This window comes from Micropterus dolomieu, linkage group LG01 (assembly GCF_021292245.1).
Source record: "Micropterus dolomieu isolate WLL.071019.BEF.003 ecotype Adirondacks linkage group LG01, ASM2129224v1, whole genome shotgun sequence".
NCBI lineage: Eukaryota > Metazoa > Chordata > Actinopteri > Centrarchiformes > Centrarchidae > Micropterus > Micropterus dolomieu.
In genome coordinates this window covers 28,536,460-28,553,724 of record NC_060150.1, presented here as the reverse complement: position 1 = coordinate 28,553,724, position 17,265 = coordinate 28,536,460, and the positions used below count along the sequence as shown (strand labels likewise).

The 17,265-nt window shown below is 39.7% G+C and overlaps 1 protein-coding gene and 1 long non-coding RNA gene across 2 annotated transcripts; one reads left to right on the top strand and one right to left on the bottom strand.

The window, feature by feature from the left end:
* The first annotated feature begins 3,201 nt into the window (after window positions 1–3,201).
* Window positions 3,202–14,828, top strand: sh3glb1a (SH3-domain GRB2-like endophilin B1a). Its single transcript, XM_046063663.1, has 9 exons — window positions 3,202–3,421; window positions 3,909–4,050; window positions 4,857–4,985; window positions 5,996–6,129; window positions 7,321–7,410; window positions 11,056–11,145; window positions 12,054–12,154; window positions 12,588–12,822; window positions 13,453–14,828. Exons 1-9 carry the CDS (start codon window positions 3,359–3,361, stop codon window positions 13,558–13,560), a joined length of 1,092 nt encoding a protein of 363 aa, XP_045919619.1. The 5' UTR covers window positions 3,202–3,358; the 3' UTR covers window positions 13,561–14,828.
* Window positions 14,829–16,319: 1,491 nt separating this feature from the next.
* On the bottom strand, window positions 16,320–17,184 carry LOC123979633. Its single transcript, XR_006827271.1, has 2 exons — window positions 17,126–17,184; window positions 16,320–16,843 (listed from the first exon to the last, which is right to left on the bottom strand). It is a non-coding gene; the product is annotated as an uncharacterized LOC123979633 (long non-coding RNA).
* Window positions 17,185–17,265: the final 81 nt, after the last annotated feature.

Below are 17,265 nucleotides of genomic sequence, written 5' to 3'. Positions count from 1 at the left end.
ATGTCAAAGTTTTGCCAAGAAATTTTGGGCAAGTTTTGACTGTTATCCTCCTGTGTGGATGCTATTGCCTGAACCTTGAAGGTAAAGGTTTTGTTACTATAACAATGACACTCCAGGATCTGGCTTGTTGAGGATACGCAGCTTACATCACAGTAACTGATTTGTCTCTGGGTAACTTCTTTGTGAATGAACATGGTGGGAGACTATCTGGCAGATTCTTTGCTTTGTCTTTCCCTTTGTCTTTTGAGAAGGCCTCTAACCCCATCTGGAACACCCTTGCCGAGGCTCGCCTCAAAAAGGTTCAAGGTGCCTGACTGGAACCCACGTTGCTGCAGCTTAATACAAAACAGATAGGAATTGCCTTTTTGCCTGTATTGTGTTTTGATGAGCTGATTGTGCCAAAGCACTCATGGTCTTCCACTCTACCAACATGTAGTCCTCCACTCCAGTTTGGAGTGTTGCCTGCAAAGCAAAGTTTAACAGCTTGTATTTCAGAGGAGTAGCAAGCATAGTTTTCTAAGAAATATACATGAATTAAGCATTTATGATCTTTCATACTTCTCTTTAGTTCCCGTGAGCGATATGCCGTTTTATGTTAAAGAGGTGTCTTCTGAAGTTTTTATGTTGGCATTTGAAGAGCTCTAGCAGGTTCTCCAGTCACCTTCGTCATCTTTTTCGCTGTTGCTATGACAGACACCTTCTCCCTTTCACCTTCCTTGTTCTCTTTTTCTCTCTGAGCACAGTTTCCATTATCCACTGTGTAAAACCACTTGCAAATCCCCCTCAGTTGCAACTCTCACTAGCAGTTGGACATTCATTGTACATGCAGTCCTTCAAGTTTGTGTCACAGCATATTGACTCTGCCATTTTCTCCAAGTCAGTGCACCCAATGAGTCAGAGACAATGTAGCATCTCTACAAGAAAACATTGATTCTCATGTACCTTGCAAAGGCAAGTCTTTCTGTCTGCACTGGATGGCTGAACCACCCAGAAGGGCTGCATAGGACAGGACAAAGTGTATGAGATCCCGTAGTTGGGGTTCTCAAGGATGCAACGCATTATTCGCTCTGCAGAGAAGGTGATTGGCTGCAATCTTCCTTCTCTTCTCGAGGACTCTGAGGCGAGCAGGAAAGATTGTAGCTGACGCTTCCCATCCCGGTCATAAACTGTTTCAGACTCTCCCCTCTGGCAGGAGGCTGCAGTCCATCAGTACCAAAACCTCTCGCCACAAAAACAGCTTCTTCCCGTCTGCAGCTACCCTCATTAACAAGGCCTGGGTCCCTCACTGACACTCCCCTCTTGCAAATGATACAAATGTACTGTTTCATCTCGTGTCGTCCACAGACCTGGCACGTTGCGCATATTTTTTGTTGATTGTTGATCTTTGTTGTTGTATATTTTTATGTTGTCAGTTTATATATTTATATGTACACAATATTCTCTTCCGTTGCGTTACTTCTGCACGGCACAGACCCAGAATAATGCACATGTATATATCTGCAACGTTGTTCTTCTATTCCGTATTTATATATTTCTACATTTATTTATGTTGACTGTATGTTTGTCTACGTGTAGCACCTTATCACCACAGCAAATTCCTCGTATGTGTAAAACACTACTTGTCAATAATGCTCCTTCTGATTCTGATTCTGATTCCACCACCTGCCCTGCCGCTATCCATTCTAAACATAGTCGGACGGCAAGATTGCCCAGCAACATTGCTCAAAAAGTTGCCCCGTGTATCATCAGCTTTAGTGTTTGCAGTTTACAGCTCTTACCCAACTGGTGTCATCCCTTGTCCAGAAGGATACAACTTTGTCATGCTTTTGAAAGCATTGGGATCTGTATTTCAACTTGTTGGAGATGATGGATATCTTTCTGTGGTTCTGCTGTATTCTTGAAATTGCTAAAGTCTTCACTCACTCTCATTGCCAGCCTCTTATCCCGTGTACAGGGTCGCGGGGGGCTGGAGCCAATCCAGCTGACATCGGGCAAAAGATGGGGTAAACCTTGGACAGGTTGCCAGAATCTCCTGAATTCTTTATTTGAACTTACATTTTATATACTTTCAATTATATACAATATTTTATACTTACTATACTATTTTAAAACTTACATTTTTGCTTGATAGCCTTGCTCCACCCATGATTAATTTAGACAGACACAGCAGTGTAGGGAAGAGACAGTGAGCAGTGAGACAACTTGAGCCTCCACTGATTTTTTAAGGCATGGATTTGTGTTTTACTGACTGCTTAACCAACTTAACATTCCTGTGACAGCAGCTATCCCGTGAAGTGCTGGCTCCACACCTCATTCGCCAACCCACAGAGCGCAGGGTTGTCAATTTGTGTCTGTAACACAACATCAATCAGGACGTGGCCACTGGTGCGAGTATGTGGTGCACAGGGCTGGCTGAGGGACTGGGCAGATTTGAGATGCTGGGAGCCGGCATACAGTAATCTAAGACTAAAAACTAATTAATTATCCTGTCCAGTTTGAGAAAAAACGTTCAAAGACAAGAAAAGCATATAATTTGCTCTGCTATATATTTGAATAGCTGAGTTGAGACTTGAATTTGATCACTGAGACAAATGCCTGACACTGTGTAGCTTCATTTATTAGCCGAAGGAATTTCCTTTGGATCTTACTGTTATTACAAATAAAGATCAGTGCAGTGAGAGAGAGAAAAAAGAGCATTTTAAGATCATATAAATTTGGATTAAAGGACTATTTCTCAGGTGCTAAATTTAAGAAGTATGAGAAAATGTTCAAAATCTCATATTGATGTTAAATTCAGCTCAGTTATGTATAAGACAAAGAATAGATTAGGACAAAATGTGCTTGCCTCTAATTTACACTCCCATATACCACGGTGTGTCTCACATCATGCAGATGTAAATGTAAATGATCCGTATTGTATAGCGCCTTTCTAGTCTTCTCGACCAGTCGAAACGCTTTTACACTACAAGTGCCTAAGTGCTCAAACAGAAAGTACATTCATACACTGGCAGCCACCAGAGGCAATTCGGGGTTCAGTATCTTGCACAGTATCTTCGATATGAACAGCAACACTTTCAGTTTATTGCTATCTGTTGTCGCTTGAAAAAAAATGACTTTCAATCATAAATGTAAATCTTTGTCGTATGTATGTGAATGTACGCATGCGTGACATTTTCCTCACAACTGTCAGAATAGGGTGGCGATGTGAACTCTCTTGTCCTGTATACTATCTTTGTCAGGCTCAACAGCTGGGTGGAACTCCCACTAAAGTTGCCTCAATGACATTTTCCATAGTGATGGCAGTTGGACTGTGAGACAAGCTAGCTGTTGTATCAAGTGTTTATTCCCCCGGTGTGCCATGGATTTTAATGTGAAGCGGTTAGCCGCAGACGCTGGCACTTTCCTGAGCCGCGCGGTACAAGTAAGTTTGACCGTGTAATTCGTGTGACGTTAAGTTGTTGTTATTAACCAACGTTAGCTGCTAGCTTAACTAGTCTGGTAGCTTTAGCTCGCTTGCTAAATAGCTAACTTAACGCTACCGTGGGTGTTATTGTGTAACGTTAGCTATGTAGCCCGTTATCATTTGAGAGAAAAGTCTGTATTCTGCAAAGTTGGCTATAGTTATCGTCACATTATATAATTGTTTTTTAAACGGCAACTATTAGCCCCGACATCGCAGTCGCCATAAGTCAAAACTTTACAGCTGTAACGTTACAACATAACCCTCAAAGCAGGCCTCCGAAACCATTGGATAATTTAGCGCTATCATCAACATTAGCTAGGGAGATTATTTTGTAAGCTTGTGTGCCCTGCTTGCTAACGTTCCGTCCCGTAACCCACTCTTCGTACTCTAGTGTGTCCAGACAATAGGTTATGTGCACACTATAACCGGATACTTTCTTTTTCAGTTTACAGAAGAGAAGTTTGGCCAGGCTGAAAAGACAGAGTTGGATGCCCATTTGGAGAACCTTTTGGTCAGAGCGGAGAACACCAAGCAATGGACAGAAAGGATTATGAAGCAGACAGAAGTCTTACTACAGCCCAACCCAAGTAAGACCAACACTTTAGAGTCTGTGATGAACTTGACTCGACTGAGAAACAAAATGCTGACAGGACCCCCTTTTCAGGGTTCAGGGCATTGTAGGGCAGGTACCCACTCTATGAACCAAACCTCATTTATACAGATGTTAACTTATTGCCTCTCACTTTGCTCATCAGTACATTTTTAGATTTCTTTACTAATGACGTAACACAAATTACTGCATTCTCCGGTAGATTCATCATAATGGTGATCTCACCACAAGTTGTTTCTTTTAACCTTAGAAACCATTTTTTAAATCAACAGTATCAGTTCATATCTATGTATATTATATAAACAATAATCAAATCGGTTCGGACAGTTGAAGTCATGTTTGTGCACTGAAGAGTTGCTCAGTAATTCAGAAAATGCCTGATTTTAGGAGATGTTGCCAGTAAAGAGGGTCATGAAACATCTCTGTGATGGTGTTTGACATACATGAGTACCCTCTGTGAAGTCTGTAAGCTCAGCTGTGCATCCTCCTCAGCTCACACCATGGTGTCATAACAAACACAGGCAGACTGCTGATTACAGGCCTGTGTAAAGTCTTGGATATGGTAAAGTGGACATGTCCTACTTTTTTTATGTCCATATACAACATACCACAGATATGCTGGCTGCCAGTGTTGTCGCGTGATGTGATGACATTATGAAAGCTTCTATTATAGTTTGCTAATATAAGGCAGGCTGTTTGGATCCACTGTCCCAAAGTCACTGTTTGGATCCCTCACTGTAGTCTTGTGACTTTGTAATTGAGTTTTCTTGTTGCAATCTGCAGATGTCCGGTTAGAGGAATTCGTGTATGAGAAACTGGAAAAAAAAGTCCCCACGCGGATGAACAACCATGAGCTGCTGGGCCAGTCCATGATCGAATCAGGAAATGAATTTGGTCCTGGAACTGCCTATGGTGAGTGATACACTAACATACAGCCCCTGCTGAATTCTGGGTAATGTTGGCTGTGGTTCATACCAGTTTTAGTTGTGGTGTTTATTTAGCTGATTCCTGTAGCTGCTTGACTAACGCAGTCCGCCCCCCCTGCAACATTCCTTAATTGATGGAACAAATAAAGTGATTGAAAGTAGATGATATTCATCATTTTGAGATTATCGGTATCCTTCGATACCTGCACTCACAAGCCTGATATATCATCCTAAATCGCAGCTGATCTAATCTAAAACAATTACTGGCTAGCATTAAATATATATTTTTAAACTGTAGAGAAAAATGCAGCTGAATGACTTCACTTTTGACAAACTGTACATCTACAGCACAACCCAATGTATTTTTCTATTTCATTGATAGAAAAAAAATCATCTAAAACAAAATGTTACTGGCTAAGATAACATGTTTAGTAGATTCTACTCTGCATGATAGACTATGCCATGCCGCTGATGGCTGACATCACAATGTTGAACAGGCATCATGATGGTACCGTAAATAAATCCACTGTGTCCGCATCTTGTAACATAATTCCAGAGATTTTCCAGAGTGAAATATATGTATGGGAAACTCATGCCTTTATAAGACAACCGCTAGCTGCCCCACCCGATGTCATTGGCATTATAATGCATTCATCATTATGAATGCATTACATAGCCATCGTCCGTTCTGCTCTCTAAATATCGGTCATTGAAAAGTTCATATTGGTCAACCACTAACTGAAAGCTTCTTAGCTTCCAGTCATTAAGGGTTAGTTGTTGGGCAAGCTTTCATAAAATGCTTGTTTAGTTTTCCATGGTTCTGTCTAGTGTAGATTAGTACTGAGTAAAGGCTCTTCAGGTATCCACGGGCCTCTGTGTCTTCTCAAGATTAAAGTATTTACGTTTTTTTTAGTTGACTATAGTGCCACAGTGTACAGTCTCCTGTCCAGTGTTGTACAGGGAGTGATGCTTTGTTTGTGCTGCTGACAATTCCAGGAAATGCTCTGATAAAATGTGGTGAGACGGAGAAGCAGATTGGTGGGGCAGAGCGGGAGTTAATCAAAACTGCTGCCATCCACTTCCTGACACCTTTCAGGAACTTTCTAGAGGGTGACTTCAAAACCATCCAGGTGAGTTGGACTGCCGGCTACAGGCAATATTATGTAGCTGCCGTACCGGAGGCTGCAGTTTCAGGACCGCAGCAATCCTGGGACCGCAGTTCTAGGACCGTAGTTCTTTTGCGATAGCACCATCTAGTGAAATCGTGGTGGTAATGCACAGCAATAACCCTGTCTGCTAGCACTGAGGCTGATGTGCGCAGCTGTAGGGTTAACCGCTCGACATGCATATAATTAATAACTTAAGTTTAGGCACACACTCGGTGATGGTTGTGGTAAGGATAACTGGCTTCGGGGGGCTGTCCAGAGTAAAATAGCTAGCTGGCAGTATCAAAGTAAACAAGGGTCCTAGAAATGCAATTCCGGTCCTAGGATTGTGGTCCTGAAACTGCAGCCTACGATACTGCAGCTACATACTACTCGCTACAGGTCTTTCACTTCACTGAACTTTCAGCTGCAGAATGTAGACATTGCCATTTTGCAGCCTCAATAATCAGGAATCATATTTAACTGTCTTGTGTCCTCAAGTCAGTTCAGATATTTAAGTTTCAAATTGTTTTGTGGAGCTGATGTTTATTAGAAGAAAATCTAGAAATTGGTCTACAGTGCTGTTTATAGGATTTCCTTTAACAGGTGATCACAAGACTTGTACCAACCACATTACCTCAGCATTATGACACCTGCTGTGGGGTTGAGGTCATTACCATCATTCGTTTGTTTCCTTTGCTCTGGCAGTGAACTCAGATTTCTTATCAGCCTCATTTAAAGCTGCAGTTAAGATTTAGTGAAAGCAACATGAAACACACTCTGGCTGACCTTTCTAAAGCTTTTAATAGTGAAGCAGCTACAACATCCAATATAGTAGTAGTAAAGTTAGCAATTGCTAACTCATTCAGTGAATGAAAATGGCCTACTTAAAGATATGGACGTTCGGACGCTTTTTTGTTACCAGATGAGTTTTAAATATTGCAACAAGGATTAGTAGAAGAAGAAGATGCTGATGTAATTTGCGGTATTTCGACCATTTATCAGATGCCTCCAAACAATCTAGCGCATTGAACATGCAGTTCTACTAATAATCCCCATATTAATGTGATCTGCTGTAAAGTGATTGATGACAGCAGGTTTTGTGATAGAAAGTCTGACAGCAAATGGTGCACAGCGTTCTGTTTTTTGAACTTTTTGTTGTCATTTTGTGTCCAGAAAGAACGGAAGCTACTGCAGGTCAAACGTTTGGATTTGGATGCGGCCAAAACCAGGGTAAAGAAAGCCAGGATGGCTGATAAAAATGCAGTAAGTATGAACACACACACACACACACACACACACATCATCATGAATGCAATACTGTCATTTTTTGCATCTATTTAAATGATATATTGCTGATTAATGAACAGCTTTTTCTAAAATCATTAGCCAGTTTCCTTTCAGAGCAAGAAAAGCTGTCTGGGCGTATCCTACAGTCCCTCTGTGACTAAATTACACAACATGACGTTGACCGTTTTATCTCTTGTGACTTTCATACCGTCACATGAGCAGCTATGGGAAGTTAAGACTAAGTTCGGACTTCCCTTTTTCTTTTGACATCTGGATTGATTGTCTCTTTTTCTTTGTGGTACCAGTACTCTAAAACATACTTTTATAGGAGAGCTTTTCCCGATCTTATTTGACTTATCTTATTTTATCCCTTTTATTTTATTGTATTTTACAAATTTTATATTAAATTTTCATGCTCTTATCTTTTTTGTATTATTCTTTACACTTGTTAAAGCACTTTGTAACTTGTTTTTGAAAAGTGCTCTACAAATAAGGATTATTATTATTACTCAACACTTAACATTTATTTGTAGTGAAATAAAAAAAAAAATAATAATAATTAATAGGGGCACAGAAGAAAATGAAGAGGATCAGATGAATAACATACACTATTCATAAAATGTTAAATACAAACATATTTTAAACTGAATCCTCTCGAAGCTCTTAGAACCACTTTATGTAAGTTACTAAAATTATAAATGAAAAGTGAAAATGAAAAGATCTGAAACCTGTAGGTTTGGAAACCGTTTTGAGTGGCAGCCTAATTAATGGTCACAGCCTGTATACTGCAACCTGAAAAATGAGATAAGATGGAACTTAATTCATCCTGAAAGAAATCTTTGTGCCACTCGGTACACTTAATTTACTGATATGAATTAAATTTTAACTGGGGGATTCTGACTCCTTAAATTGATGTGATCAGCTGTGCCATGTGGTGTGTCAAGCATTAGTGAAAGGTCCCAGTAGAGCATGATGTTTAAGATCAGTAGAATCATCAAAAATAGAGGCCTGAAAAAACATTAACTAATCAATAGTTTTGAATGTTCTACCTCAGACTTGTGAAGTGATTCACTGTTTGGCATCAAGTGTTTGTCACATTCTGACCATAAAGAAAAGTTTAACCACATAATTAACCATCTGGTTTCTTCAGTTTTCACTCAGGACCAAAAATCTGCCTTTGAAAGAAATTATCTGACTTTTTCTCATGATAATCATCGATTTTGAATGAATGATAACATTTTTGGCCATATCGCCCAGCCCTAGTTCAGTGACTGAGGCTTTTGTAGTGTTGGAACATCCCGAAGTAAGTTTTCATTTCCCTCAATCCTACATCTCATCCTAACTAGCGTTTAAAGGGTCTTAACAGACTGACTGTTAAAAGTTGCACATAATCTGTCATAACTCTCTCAGACAGAGGCCGTCTTCCCGTTAACACTGTCTGAAGATGATATCTCTAATGACCGCAGTACCAAGCAAAGACTTGGCAAAAACCTTTGGGAAAAACACACCAGAGCTAAGCGTTCTCTCTGGCTCGTCAACATGCTCATTTAATTTAGCTTTTGTTAATAGCAGGGTTGTCTAGTGGTTATTGCTTTCTTAATAGTGCGTTTTTAATCTACACAAACAAACATGTGTCCTGTCAACACTATCTGAGTAGAGCTGCACCCACTTTAAAGAGTGAAAATAATCTGCTGGTTAACACCAGTTCTCCCTTTTTAATCTTTGTTCCACGGGTGGTACTCTCTCACACGACGACAAAGCGTCTGAAGTGGTTTGGTCGTGTGAAAGGGATGAGAAGTATTTATGTGTTACATTGTCACAGTCATGCAGAGTGTGGTTTTATTAAAGCATGCCGCTGCCTCGTTTTCTCTCTCTCTCTCTCACACTCTCACACACACACAGAGTGTAAGGATGTGTTGTGTTGGCTGTGGCCGTGCAGCAGCTGTAGCTCTAACTACTGTGTCACTGTTTTCAAAACGCAAAGCAGCAGATGTGAGCAGAGGAAGTGACAGAGGTGAGTGGAATGTTGGAGCCATCTTTGAATTGAACACACATACACACCAAACCCCCTGGTAGCAGTGTCAACAGCTGCTGCTCCCTTTCTCTATCTCCTCCATGACACATACTGCCGTACCTCCATGGAAAATGCTGGATCCTTGTAGACAAGTCCCATAAGAATAAAACACTAAGTGCTCTCCCTTCCTCCACACCTCTCTCTGGGGCTCTAATGTAAGCTGTAGGGACTGCAGGACAGTAAGGCCATTGTCCCTGTCAGTCTCAGCTCCAGACCATATGTTTATTGGGCTATTTAGCAAGTCTCAACAAGCCATTGTTCCACAAGTCTCATATTGAGTCCTTTGGCTCAATATGAGGAAAAGGAAACATTTCCCTCAGTACACAAACCTCATGTTCAGATGTTTGGATGTTCTGTTCTTTTTCCCCGTCTTTCTTTTCCTTTCCTTTTTTTGTGTTGCCTCTGACTTCCCTGGTTTTGACACATTGAAGCCTAATCATGTTCTATGCGGGGTTTTTCCTGCATAGAGAATTACGGGGCAAATATGGTCCCACCTCCTGCTCGTGACAAAACTCAACAAGTGTTTTCATCGTAAACACTATTTTCTAGCAAGCGTTACTTAGAAAAGCAAATTTTGTGAAAGTGTGAGAGGGGATTACTTAAAATACAATTCTTTTTTTTAAATACATTTATAAATGTTTCAAAAACAGGAGATCTACTTTTGTCTAAATAATAATTAGCCAGCAGAATCAAAAAGCTTTAAGATATTGAGTATATTAGTATTTGATGTTCTCAGTCTCAAGCAGAGCTTTAACCGTGTCATGATGTGATGTGCTTCAGGAAGAACAAATATTACTGGGACCACTAGAGAAACTTAAACATTTAATATCCAGGAATTCACATCAACTGAACTATAAATGAAAACATGCATGATGTCAGATTTGATTTGATTTTAAATAACCTGCCATTAGTTAAGTGTGTAAATGAACAGGTTCGCTTTTATGTTTGTATTTGATTTTATTGTTGAGCTTCTTTCTTTTTTTTTTTTAAATATGCATTAACTTATTGTCATTTTCTTCAATCACATAATTATTATAACGCTTAACATATGTTGCTTGTAAAAAGTATTTGCTTGAGCCAATTGAAGGCACGTGATCAGGATGGCACCACTTCCGCCTCATAGTGAGCCAGGAAAAACCCTGATGTGCACACATACAGACTAGGTTCATGTGTTAGTTTTTGGGCTAACTGGTGGTAAATGATGATATTCAGTTTAAATTAATTTGATTATTTTTATGCCAAAGAGCTTTTTTTCCCAGATAATAAAGGAGCTTTAGGCCATAGGACACAAACACTGATGATATTGCATGTCAGAGGTGGCAGCGCCTGCTGGCCTCATTTTCAAAAAGGGGAAGATATCAGCAAACCAATTTGTTTGTCTGAGACATGTTCAATTCCCTCTTATTTTTAAACCATATGCATGTCCTTTGGTGTGGAAATCACTGAATACAGGCGTGTATCATAAAAGAAATTGGACTTTGATCATCATAATTTCAGTGTGTACATTGATATTATTCTATAAAGATCTAGTTTTGTTTCTTCCTTAGGCAGAGCAGGAGATGAGAATGACCCAGAGTGAGTTTGACCGGCAGGCGGAGATCACCCGACTGCTGCTAGAAGGTGTCAGCAGCACCCACGTAAGTAGCGCAGCCCAGATTCCGCTTTGACTGGCATTCAGTCATTAAATAAAGTAATAAAATAAAGTAACAGTAAGGGATGTTATTGTAGTTCTGCTGGTTTTGGCAGCAAAAGGCGACTCCTATTATTAAGTATTGCACTTCCTTAAAGTGCGAGAAGTGTGCAGCAGAGACCAAGATATCCGGATTTAAAACCCATAGTTATGGTTCAACCTCTAAAAACGCTGGATTCTACTCTTCCCATAATGCAACTCGGTAGCATTGTTAAGGCTCTCCCTGCCTGGTTAATATGAAAGTGCATCTCAAACAAATTTGAATATTGTGGAAAAGTTCATCTTCATGGTGACTCTTTAATATATTCTACATTCATTACAGATAACGTGAATATATTTCAGGCCATCTTGATATTTACAACTCTTGAAAATCAAAACTGAAGTGTATTTAAATTTTAGAATAAAGAATTATAATACAGAAATGTTGACATGAGAAGAGCTCTAATCAGTTAATTAACTCAAAACACCTCCAAAGGTTTCCTGAGCCTTTAATCTCTGTCTTGTTCTGGTGCTCACAATGAACTTTTCCATAATTTTTTTTTGGGATGCACCTGTACATGTCTTTCAGACTCCATGCCTCCAGTTTGTAATGCAGGCATTGTACAATTGTTTTCACAGCCTGAATAGTGCTCCTGTGTGTAAAATGGGTAGATCTGTCATTTCAGATGAAAGGTTTAGTATGGAAAGATGTCTTATGTCTTGCAAATGTAACCTTTAAAATATACCAGATAGGTAAGCTGAGTGACCTGTTCAGTTCTCCTTTAGTAAAACATGAGCTTAACATGTGAACCGTTTGACGGAAACCACTGAAACTTTCAGTATAATTCTCTCACATCTCTCCTTGTGCACCCCCAGGCACACCAGCTACGCTGCCTGAATGACTTTGTGGAGGCCCAGACTACGTACTACGCACAGTGTTACCAGTATATGGTGGATCTCCAGAAGCAGCTGGGCAGGTAAAATACCACCGGGACCACCCACCCATTCTTCCTGTCACCCAGTAGCTCCATACAACTATGGGCTGTAACTCTGGTGTCACACTGCATTAGCTGACAGTTAAATGTCAATGGACTAGCAGGAAGACCCTCATCTCAGTGTTTTAGGTTATTGCTCAAATTAATATACTCGTTACTGCAGGGAGCAGTAAGTCGTTAAAGTCCTTAAGTTATTTTTCCTCTCTTCTTCTGAAATGAGTAAATAACAGTCCTGTCTTACTTTTTAAGTTCATCTATGGTTGCATAGTTTTCACCTTTCAGATGAAACAGGAAAATGAGTAATACTGATGAAAATTAGTCAGGCATGAGGTCACAGAGAGCTGTATCTGATACTCACAGGAGAAGAGAACACAAAAATTTACTGCGCTCATTAAGCTCACCTTCCTCCCACCAGTTTCCCCTCATCATTCTCCAACAACAACCAGTCCTCAGCGTCGGGCACTGCCAGCATCTCTGTGCCCACCATCTCGGTGTCGGCCTCCCTGCCCAGCGTGTCTGCAGGCCACGGCAGCTCCACAGCATCGGGCGGATTCAACGAATTGCGCAGCTCCAACGGCAGCCGCAAAGCCCGAGTGCTTTACGACTATGATGCTGCCAGCAGCAGCGAGCTTTCCCTGCTGGCTGATGAGGTATGCCACAAAAATAGGTCCATTCTATCTTATGATTGAGGAGCAAAACTACCAGTAGGGTGGAAAACAGACAGCATTTAAGGATGAATAAGGTTTTCAGTTATGTTTTTACCGCAATTATTTAAACCTTTTTCCGTATGGCTCAACAGTAGTCTCTCTCTCGCCTTATATTCTAGTTTATTTAGTTTCTTTTAATATAAGAATCAACAGTTTAACTTAGGAAATTGGGGAGGCTAGTCTTAACCCAAACTTGTGTTAACCACATCATGCCCTACAGCGGCAGTGGAACTACTCTGTTCAGGGGAATAGTCACTCCCTTTCCTGGCAAAGCACTGATCTGTCCATTACAGTCCTGGTGGCTGACTAACAGTGAACCAGCATTACCTCATTTGGTCTAATAACCGCATTCAGAAAAATGTTTCCAGTCTGCTAACTGTGTGGCCTGACCTGGCTTTCATAATAAAAACCTTTATAACCAAGCATCCCATAAATCTGGTGTCTTTCACAAGCAGGTAACACTGTATGAAACTGATGTATGCTACATAAGGGACTGAAAAGTAAAGTTATTCTTGATCACTTAATACCATATACAACTAACAGTGTGTCCGTCATCTGTCCCTGTCTTTGCAGGTCATCACAGTCAGCAGTGTGCCAGGCATGGATTCAGACTGGCTGATGGGTGAGCGAGGCAACCAGAAGGGCAAAGTGCCAATCACTTACCTTGAGCTGCTTAACTGAGACCTACACCTCCAACGCCCCACCCCTCTGTAACCAGCTGTGATCTCATATTTATATTGTGTTGCAGGGACGGGCATCACTTTCTCTTCCATTCAGTCATTTTAGAATGAGTTGTTATTTCTATGAAATGGGAGTCTCAGTATGAGCAGACTCGAGCTGGAATGAATAAATTTGAGTGAAGGGGGGGAAGGAAGGAAGGAAATGGACCCCATTCCCTGATGTGTTTTGTATTCAACTGCAGTACATTTCTAAAACCTGCTTTCACGCCTTTTGTTTGACGCCATGCAATCTGCAATATATGCCAGAACATCTCCCAAATTGTAACTGTTTTTTAAACAACAGTTTTTGTTTACAACATATATCTGAAATGGTGACCTAAATGCTTTTGATGTGAGGAGTTTTTTTTTCTCCACCCTCACTGCTAATTGAAGTTTCTTGCCTTTTTAAAGTAGTAATACAATAGTCTCATTTTTTTTAAAATGCAAAAATGCACTTCAGGTTGAGGTGGAGAGAGATGCTGATTATTAAGTTTTATTTTATAATTGATAATCTTGGTGCAGTAGCTGTAATGGTTATTCTCAATATGATTTTTTTTTTAACAGTATCATATGTATTGTACCTCAGCTTTATTCACATGGAGTCTTACAGGACTTTGAGTTAAACACATTGTCCCAGTAAATTTGATTAATGAGCGAGGCGGAAGAAGAGAACTTGTAACCTGCTGATAGCCAAGCAGCTATAATACTCACATGCCAGACATCATCGAGTGCCTATTACAGTGAACAACCCTTTTTAAGAACCATTTGCCTTTTTTGCATCTACACCAGCGCAGTGTTCAGCCACTCCTCTTAGTATTCAACCCTAATATATCTATTTAAGTTATTGGCAATGTGTGATATCAACCAGAAGACAGATCTCATCTCTGATTAAATTATACATGTGTGTATTGTTCATAAATACACAATTTGTGATATGTTTATTGTATCTGGATTTGGTTGACTTTGGAAAAACTTTACTTAATAGTAAGACATTTACATTTTTCACCTAAAAATTAAATACATTTGCTTTTATTGACATTACCAATATATCTAATCAGTTTCCCCTAAACCTGCAGTTCAACTCCAAATTGAAAAGTCTTGTTACATTCTGGGAGATTAAAGTATATTATTACATGGCTGCTTTTTTGTTTTGTGTGTAACTGATAAGATAGCATACAATTGTAAAATAAATATACAATATGATGCATTTAAAATAAAATATCACTTGTCTGTTTTGAGGTTTCATTTTTATATGTCGCATTTTCAGTAGTTAAGAAGCAAAATGTGACTTTCACAGTTGGCTTTGTTGTAGCTTTTTTCTTTGTGATCCCTGGTGGAACCACTAGAGGGCAGGACAGGCAACGTGATCAATCTGTCAGTGTGTGGTGAAATGGAAGAAATGTTTTGACCATCTAGTCTCTGTAATTTGGCAGAGTCATATAAAGTTGAGACACAACACTGAGTTAGAGAAATGTGACCAGGCTGAGGAAAGTTGACGTATGTAATGCATGAAGGCATTTGAAAGCCAGCTAAATTTTGTGCTAAATGTAAAATAGAGAAGGGACTTCACATTAACACATGGTGTACAATCAAAAATCAAAAAGAATAAATAGTAAATGCAACATTTCCAGAAAGAAATCAGCTTTAGCAATCTTATAGATCCTGACTGATGTAAAGCACTTCCATTTCAAACCTTCCTAAATGTACTGTAGATCTACAAAAACAAAGTTATTTTAAAACAACTTTGTTATTATTTTAACACAGATGAAGTGTTGCTACACTAGCGGTGTGAAACAATTACTGGGAACTAACAAGACTGGGAAGGGCAGGTCACATGAGTAAAGAAACACAGACGCTTAATCATGCCCACCCTGGGCCTAATTATTTTGACACAAATGACACCTCTTAATGAAAGTTTTTTGTCTGAGCCACAGTTTTCTGGGCTGTTTTGGTCAAATTAAATCTTGTTTACACTTTTGCTCTCAGACTTTCCTGCTTATGGATGCATTATTTGTCTTTTTCCACCTAAGACCATCCATCCATCCATCCATCGTCCACCGCTTATCCTGCGTACAGGGAAGCGGTTGTAACTTATTTTATTTATTTAATTTTAAAGCAATTCTTGAAATATATTCTTACTGTTGACACATTCAAAGAGAGGTCTGCCCTGGTTTTATTTTGGGCTCTCTCCTGACCTACTCCCCAGAGGCTTCCACAACTCCCAGTGCTAGCAGCTGTGGACCAGAAACATACAAATCCCTGGAAAAAGCTCAAAACACTGACCTAGTTTGATAGAATTTCTTAATTTAAAGAAACTTTAAAGGGTAAGTATGTACTGTGCCTGTACTGGGTAGAGTCTGTTCAGTAATATTGGCCTTACTTGACTTTTTGTGCTCACATTCATGTCATTGGAAGCAGTCTTGAGGCAACCACACAATTAACAACCAACATTGAGCGCTTCTTGGCTAAACAAGTCCAGTGCAGAGCGTCTCGTCCTTGCCTGTCATAAGAGCAGGAAGGGTTAAGAGGAAGTGGAGTTTTGCAAACTGCTTACTGACTTCCTAAGAGGCTGCCTGTACGTCAGTTTACATGGGACAATCATTTTCCAGCACACGGCGATCAACGCAACTTCAGAAACCACTAACCACTAACCTTTGACCTGTGTCACTATCAATCAAAAGAGCCTTTTTAGTGTTTTTTAATACAAATGGACACCAAACATTTCACCACAGAGCTGACTCAGAAATTTAATATTTGAGGCTAACATTGGTCCTCATAAAACCACAGCTGTGAGAATAACTTTTCAGTTCAGTATTCTGAAACCTGACACTTTTTCTTGTCTTTCACATCTTTATCTCTCTAAAAATAAACCCACTCAGTTAGATAAAGTCAGTTTTAACGCACACATCAGACCAGCTATAGCAGGCCTGAGAAAAACACTTCCTCTTTCATCAGTCCTTATTAACAGAAAATACTTGACATCTACTTTTTTAGGCCTCCTTATAGGGCAAATGTTGTTGTTTTTTTGAGGGGCGGTGACATATTTGTTTTTTTTTTCAGATGTCATTAGGCGAGTCAGAGCAGGAAAAAAAAATGTGAAAAAGTGAAGCGAAAAGATAACCTGAAATTAAGGACTGCTGCTTATCTGATATGTTTGCTGAAGAGGCTGGTTCACAGATGTACAAGGTAACGGGTAACCACTATAGAGAGCCTGTCCGTCCCCTTCTGCTGGACCACCATGGAACCTTTCTTCGGGAAAAAAATGTGTACGGTAGTCAGTGGCAAGAGACAACAAATCTTTTTATCACGTTTGAATTGTGCTCTGAATTACACAGATGATGATGGTCAATTTCAAATATACATTTAAAAGTCAAAAAAGTCGCAGTTTTGAACTATTGAGGTATAAGACTGAAAATACATAATTACAAAGTACAAATTACCACAAACCCAAAAGACGCATATGTGACTTAACTTTTTCTCTCAACCACTGAAGCTAACATTACTGAAACTAATGTCAAATAACTTACATGTGTAGATGATGTGATAAAAGAACTGAGAGTGTTGGATTAAACACATCAGGTGAGAAATATTTCTGCGTGGAACATAGCTAAGCCAAAACCAAGCAATGAATGTTAGCTAGCATTACCGCGTTAACATGTTTTGTGAT

What these genes read in the sequence shown, in the direction of transcription:
- sh3glb1a (XM_046063663.1), top strand. Translation starts at nt 3,359, where the DNA reads ATGGATTTTAATGTGAAGCGGTTAGCCGCAGACGCTGGCACTTTCCTG. An exon ending in TCCTGAGCCGCGCGGTACAA is followed by an intron (nt 3,422 to 3,908) that starts GTAAGTTTGACC and finishes TTTCTTTTTCAG; the next exon opens with TTTACAGAAGAGAAGTTTGG. An exon ending in CTTACTACAGCCCAACCCAA is followed by an intron (nt 4,051 to 4,856) that starts GTAAGACCAACA and finishes TGCAATCTGCAG; the next exon opens with ATGTCCGGTTAGAGGAATTC.